Raw genomic sequence first — 7,417 nt, forward strand, 5'->3', positions numbered from 1 at the left:
TTTGCCAAGTCCCAATATCACCACAAGGATGGACAAAACATTTGGTACAGTCATATTTTGTGCTCACATTTTCTCTGATTGCAGGTTATGTGGAGAGTAAATGTTAATATTACTGTGTTTTTTATACAGTACTGTTATATGCATTTTATTTTCTTATGGATAACATGTTTAAAAACTAATTTTGGAGTTTTGGTGTTGGAACAAATTAATTGGCTTTCCATTCATTTCAATGGGGAAAGATGATTTGAGAGACAGAGTTTTGAGATGTGAGGATGGTCACGGAATGAATTAAACCTGTATCTCAAGGCACCACTGTAATCTTTTTTGTACTTGGAATTTGGGAAAAATACACCTCAGTTGTCATGCTATTTTTTTCAAAACACAAATGTTGGCTGGTCCAAGCTCCAAGTGAAATAAAAACATTGTGATTACAGGACAACCAAAAGTAGACGCTAATTCTTCTAATGAAGCCCACTCATCAGATCCAGATTACAGCCCCCAGTCCTAGTGGCGTAAAGCGGGATTAACATCAGAACCGAGGCAGAATTAACAAACCAACACAGGTTTAATGATTAACTAATCTGGTACATCCTTTTTAAGTAACACGCACAAATCATAAACAAGCCATCGTGTGATCTCGCTCAGAGGCTTGGGTGCAAGACTGTCACTCATTGGGCGAATATTTTGAGTTTGCAAACAAATCGGCGTTAATAGGAGCTCTCGGGTGAGAAGCTCATTCAATAGACAGCGTCCCCCAGCGCCTGCTAATTACAGGCGCACTTGAGGGACCACTGCCTGACTCACCTCCAGCACACCTAACCTACTACCTCCTGCATGCCAGCACCACACTTGAGAACATTTTCAGATTTACTCTATTGTCATTTCTTGGTTTTGGATTGGAGGGTCGCAGATTCGAAGCTTTCTGTGGACATTGGTATTAAAGGTCTAAAGAGGCGTCCTTGTAACGTTTGAGGGAGTACACACATACCAATTTTTAACATCTTAACTGATTTTTAAAATGTCAGCATCCCCACACTGGTGATAGGACTTTGATAGGAAGGACAGAAAGAAAATGCTTTAATTTGTCCCAATTACTGGTAGTGTGTACCCCTGCGTTTTCAATTACCGTATTTTCATGACCATAAGGCGCACTTAAAAGTCTTACATTTTCTCTAAAATGGACGGGGCATCTTATAATGCGGTGCACCTTATGTGTGCACCGAGTTCCAACATCTATAAATGTTGTTGTGTGATGAGCGCTGCGCTTGATTTATTAGTTTTTTTTTTTTTAAAGCATTTCCTGCTGACACGCTGCTTACACAGAGGAAAACCGGACGTGGCTGAGGACAGGGGAAGGGTGCGTGAAGTCGGACGTTAAACCCACACCCCCAGTAGGTACATAGCGCCGGGGTGTTTTTTGTTTTTGTTTTTTTAACCGCTTCACTGACTGGGAGCATTTCCGGGGTGAGCATTGTGCAAAACATCGGTTTGGCAAAGGACCCCCAAAAATGTCACCCACGAAGAGACACGCTTACGAAGCACAGTTTAAACTGAAAGCTATCAGTTACGCGGCGGAACATGGGAATTGAGCAGCCGCGAGATAATTCAAGATCAACGAATCCAGGAAGCAGGAAAACGAGCTCCGCCAAGTCAAGAAGACGAAGCTGAGTTTCCGCGGAAAAAAAAGAAAAACAAAACGCGGAAACAAGGCGAGGTGGCCGCAGTTGGAAGACCAACTCGAGCAATGGATTAATGAGCAAAGAACAGCCGGGAGAAGCGCCTCAAGTCACCATTCGACTGAGTGCAATAACTCGGGGCTTGCCATCATTCCGGGAGGCTTGACGAACCGCTGGATATCCGTGTAAACAGGGCGTTCAGTGAAGTGAGCGGCGTGGGAGCCATGGATGAAAGATGGCGTACACAGCTTTACTAAGACCAGGAGGCAGCGCCGGGCGAGGTACGCCACAATTTGTGGATGGTGTGGCTAACGTGTCTGGTTGCACTGTTGTTCGAGCTTTCGCATGGCAACGAGACTGACTCGAACCTGGCGTGTTTGATTGAGAACTTGCCCAGCTGTTCATTTCGGATACAGAAGATGAGGACTTTGATGGATTTGTGGATGAGGAGTGATCAAAAAATAATGTGAGTACATTGTTAAATACTCCAATAAAGTACAACCAAACTCAGTTTTGCTCCCGCTGCATGCTACCGTATGTTTCAAGATAGCGTATGTTTTACTATGCCTGTGCCCAGTAATACAGTGCGCCTTATGTATGTGTTAAATACAGAAATAGACCCCGTAACTGAGACTGCGCCTTTTAATGCGGTGCGCCCTATGGTCGTGAAAATACGGTACTGGCCCTGACCGTTTTCCAAGCAGATTGGGAGGGGTGGGGGGACCACACACCACAGAATAATCGCTAAGGATAATCTTACAATCACATCTGACTGCTTGGTCTTTCCTGATTTTGAGCAGAAGATTGGAAAAATACTCAAATTCGTCCCGAATACTGGTATTCCTGTATCCTTGCTTTGGTTGTGTTTACCGATGGAAACTCGAAATCCTTCTGGTTGATTTGGTGGAGGACATAATCAATGCACGGCTGGTTGGCAGAACAGGCGAGCTGGCATGGTGGCGTGAGTGTCCTCATGGCGGACACGATGGTCTAGGTAGGGGACAGCAGAGGTCATTCTTTAGACACAAGGAGCTCTGAAACAAATTCAACATTTAAGTGTGTTTGTCTTACCTCTATAGCTTCTTTAATGTTGTTTTTAATATCATGTATTTTTTTCTTTTTCTCCCTGTGAACAAAACACAAAAGAATGTCATGATGATAATCTCCAGTCAAACACATTCACAGTCAATTTACTCCACTTCTAATGTCTTCTAATTATATATGTTGCTTGTAAAGTGATAATACTAAGGATGCACCGATACCCATACTGTACGTCTGTATTCGTAAAACTATTCCAATCCTATGACTCCGATACCACTTTACCACTCTGACTTAATACTGTACCTTCTGGGCAGCTAGAGTAGGACACCATGTCAGCGGTCTGTAGAAACTTAAGGTAAACAGAGACGACAACGCAAAAGCGGACTGTAAATTATGCTATGAATGATCGACTCCGCTGAGCCGGCGCCTAACACCGTAAGCTTCAGCAGCGGGCACATCATTAAAGAAAAGTAAGTGATGGTATGAGAAAGTTGTTGTGTATGTGTTTTAGAGTTTTGGACTAAAATAGCGGTTAAAGATCCCATGCCATCAAAGGAAAAATCAAAAAATTCTACTATTTTATGCATAGCACAGGTCAAAATTAGTCTGACATGGTTTAAGTTTGACATCTTTGGGGTTTGTCTATTCATTGCAAAAGGCAATAAACGGCATAAGGCTTGCAAAATAGGTAGATTTGAAATCACCTTCATTGTGACGTAGTTTCATCAATTAATATTCAAGTACCTGCACACCCTTTGGTTGGTACCCACCCACTCAACTCAGCTGAACAGCAACATGGCATTTCCGGTTTTAAGCGAGCGAGTCTCAGCCACTGCCAAGCCATACAAATAGTCGACAAAGTATAAATATTTTCAGTTTTACATTGCTTAACTATATTTACAATTTATAATGTAACTGTGGATGAAATAGCCAAGCTTGTATTCTTTGTCGCCAGCGATGAACATCGTGCACAGCTTCAATTCAAGTCAATGGGACCGGAAATTAAGAACAGCGGCGATCCAATCAGAGCAAAGCTTATTTACATTTTGAATATTAATGAGAAATCAGTCTGTCTCAATTGCCAGGCGTAAAAGACCAACTAGAATAGCTTGAAAAAGGGCATCCTGGGTATTTCCAACCAAAATGATCTCTCAAACCCGATAAAAGGACATCAAAGATTAAGGGGAAAAAAATTATTTGATACATGGGACCTTTAATTTCACGCCGGCCCCATCTTGGGAAAGAACCCATAACGGTGAAATACTTCAACACAACGCAGACACACCACTACTGCAGAAAGCCCGGATGGCGCTGTGAGGATGGGCGCATGACGATGCTTACTTAGCCTTTCGAGGAAAACAACATTTAAAAATAGAAAAAATGTGACTTTTGTTTCCGCTGCTTCGTCTTGGTTTCGGGTTTTAGGAAACTCACAAGATGAGGATGAACGGGCGTTTGGCCTGCAGCAGTGTTTGCGGGAAAAGGCAAACAAATAGCGCTTTCTTCTCAGGTCATGCCGACTGTGACTGTTTATGCCGAAACATTTGACTCAACTATGATGCTGACATGGAGACAAGCGATAAGGAATTATTTCGTATGAGCCAAATGTTGTATAAGGAGGCTTATATGATAATAAAAGATAACACAGTTATGTTTTATGAGGAGACTTCTGGTGATTTCTTGTAATATCGCTGTCCATGTAATACTCAAGTTCCTGTCTTTAAAGCAACTATGAGCTTCAAAATTATGTTGATGTTCCACGTGCTTGTAAAAAGCAGACTAGCATCTCCATTATTGCCACGGCCACACCTGACCATATAGCTGTTATGTAGCTGCTAACGCACTGTACGTAACCGTTTACTTTTCTTGCTTCATGTCTTTTCATAGTTACATGTTGTAGCTTTCTAAGCTTGTTTTGAGCTCGGTAGTCACGTTGTTTGCTGATGCCAAGAAAGAGTTTACAATGGTGAAGTGAAACCAATCTCTCTCTTCAGCATCAAGCTTTTTTCTAGAGATTAAAAAAAGTGACACAAGCTACAAGCAAGTGCCAGTGGATAACGTGCAAATAAACGTATTGTGAATGCTACTTACTCTGCGTTGAAGCCATCGACGTGCAATATCCGCATCTGCTTGACTATTGTGCTCTTCCCAGATTCGCCAGCCCCTAGAAACAGAAAGACGACCGAGAAAGTCAACATTGGGAGAACGTGGAACTAACTTTAAAAAAAATCGAGAAGATGTGAGGACGCTTAGACTCATGGCAGCAACAGAGGACACAGATGAAACAAATAAACGCAGACGTCCACCACAGCGAAACATGTCTAGCCTGCCTTCTGCAATATCTCGAAGCATTCGGCTTTGCTGTCTGAGTCGCATCTTTTTCTTCTTCTAAGGTTCAAATTTTCTTCTTCTTTCTGTTTTGTTTGCAGTTATAGCACGCACCGGAAGAGAGAAGCGGAAAGGCATCCACTAAATTGGTCCCTTGAAATACTCCATCCATCATCCATCCATCCATTTTCGGTACCGCTTATCCTCACTAGGGTCCCAGGTGTGCTGGAGCCTATCCCAGGTATCGGCAGGCGAGAGGCGGGGTACACCCTGAACTGGTTGCCAGCCAATCGCAGGGCACATATAAACCAACAACCATTCACACTCAACTAAGGGCAGTTTAGAGTCTTCAATTAACCTACCATGCATGTTTTTGGAACGTGGGACGAAACTGGAGTACCCGGAGAAAACCCACGCAGGCACTGGGAGAACATGCAAACTACATACAGGCGGGGCTGGGATTTGAACCCCAGTCCTCAGAACTGTGAGGCAAAATGTGCTTACCAGTCGTCCACTGTGCCACCAAAAAAAATTACTAAAATTACTTTCTTTTTACAAGCACTGTAATATTGCACTTTATAAAAACATAGTAAAGATACAACTAAATAGAAAGTAAACAATTATACAGTAAGTAATATTAGTTGCTCTTCACAGAGGATAAGAAATATATGCCTATATGGTTATATTATATGTCTACATGTGTTGCTCCGCTATTTATGTTCAAATATTCATTCTTTAAAGGGTTATAACAGCGAGACTAATGCTATTGGTTAACCCATCTATGGTGTTCAGCATTTTTTGTTCGTATTAACCTAAATGGACTTTCCTAAAGCAAAGCTGTGGTTGTTTTAAATACATGTCTAATTCTCTTTGTTTCATGTTTAGTTTGACAATGAACTTCAACTGCTGGTGGCAATTAACAGCTTGAAGCCTCATTTTACAAGCCGATAGGAAATGAAGTAGTAGAAGTTCAGTATCTGCCAAATTGTTGCTTATTGTGTTCACTGCCACCATACAGCGCTCATATCGCAAATCGTTGCTCGCAAGTCAAAGTAAAAATATTGTCGGAACGACAGGTTGTATCTCAAAATGTCCTGGCATTACAGCATACAGGTGCCTTTCTGCCTTGATTACTCGATAACACTACCTCCGAAGGCTGACTAAACCTGACAACTCGTTCCTTCCAGAGTTCAAAAAGGAGGGGATCTTTAAGGTAATATCTACAATCATCAGCAAACAGACGACAATGTCTCCTCTTGCAGACTCTTTGGTAGGGCGTCCGGCTATTATTTAAAGTCAGGCGCCCAAATCGGGTATCAATTTCAGATTAGGACAAACGGGACTCGGCTAATCCCAAAAGTAACCCTAATTTGCCTGCAGTCCGAGCGGATTAGTGCAACGGCGTCCTTGGCGTGGAGGATCACTGTACGTTGGAATCTGTGGACCTCAGTGATACCGAAGGACTACTTTATCTGGAAAAAATTTGCAGCTATAAAGGTTGGGGTTGCTGATCCACAGTGTCAAGGCATCAGGGCCTGGAAGTTGTCCACCGTCGGGTCACTGCAGCCGCATTTGTATCAACACCACCTACAGAACAACACACACAGACGCACACAATGATGACAAAACTCACCTAGTAGTAGAAGCCGGTGAGTGGCGCGGTATATCTGTTTGTCTTTCTGGAGCTGCTTCTCGATCTTCTTGTTGGCTTCCCTCTGGGCCTTCTCCTCGTTGCGTTGGTCTTCCGTCTTGCTGTTGCCGAGACAGCCCATCTTCATCCCCCAAACCCACCCCCCCACCCCAAAAAAAACACGCACCCCCCCAAAAAAAAAACCCAGTGGGGAGGCAGGGTGTATAAAGGAGGTTAAGGTAGTGTAAGCAAAATGGATCCTAAATTCCAAGACGGGCCCAAGAGTGGAAGACCCGGCTCAGAATGGGAGGCATCTATGGGGATGGTGGATGGATGGATGGATGGATGAGGCTATTTACTGGCAACAAGAGTCAGGACAGCAGCGCCGTGTTTCCACTGTAAATCCGCAATGAAGTCATCAACGCTGCTACGAGGGGATGTGAAATGGACATGGATGAAGACACACACCACCACTTCCCTCTCGATTTTGCCTTAATTTCCCTCCCAAACCATCGTGGCACGATCCTTGTTTTGGAGAGGGAGGCTGAATACTGTACAATCAATTAATATTTCCTCTTGGGGCTTCACTGGAGCGTGTGGTCGTCGATTAATTCCCTGTTTTGCTTTTGTTTTTAAGATCCTCTCGGCATCAACGAGCAAGAAGACCCCCCCCCCCCCCCCCTACCCCTACCCCTGAAAAAGGCCTCTTTCTCCGCCGTCCTTTTTCCTCGCTCTCCTCTCC

General features: G+C 43.5%; 1 protein-coding gene across 1 annotated transcript in view; it reads right to left on the reverse strand.

Moving 5' to 3' along the window:
- LOC133483167 (guanine nucleotide-binding protein G(s) subunit alpha-like) overlaps positions 1 to 6,845 on the reverse strand; it is a 40,373-nt gene extending 33,528 nt beyond the window's left edge. Inside the window, exons 1-4 of the mRNA XM_061783940.1 lie at positions 6,679 to 6,845; positions 4,809 to 4,881; positions 2,748 to 2,802; positions 2,547 to 2,666 (exon numbers count right to left, since the gene is read on the reverse strand). Of these exons, the coding sequence (XP_061639924.1) occupies positions 2,547 to 2,666; positions 2,748 to 2,802; positions 4,809 to 4,881; positions 6,679 to 6,823 (393 nt within the window). The 5' untranslated portion in view covers positions 6,824 to 6,845. The remainder of the gene's footprint in view (positions 1 to 2,546; positions 2,667 to 2,747; positions 2,803 to 4,808; positions 4,882 to 6,678) is intronic.
- Between the last annotated feature and the right edge of the window lie 572 nt (positions 6,846 to 7,417).

Source organism: Phyllopteryx taeniolatus, chromosome 9 (genome assembly GCF_024500385.1).
Source record: "Phyllopteryx taeniolatus isolate TA_2022b chromosome 9, UOR_Ptae_1.2, whole genome shotgun sequence".
In the NCBI taxonomy this organism is placed as follows: Eukaryota; Metazoa; Chordata; class Actinopteri; order Syngnathiformes; family Syngnathidae; genus Phyllopteryx; species Phyllopteryx taeniolatus.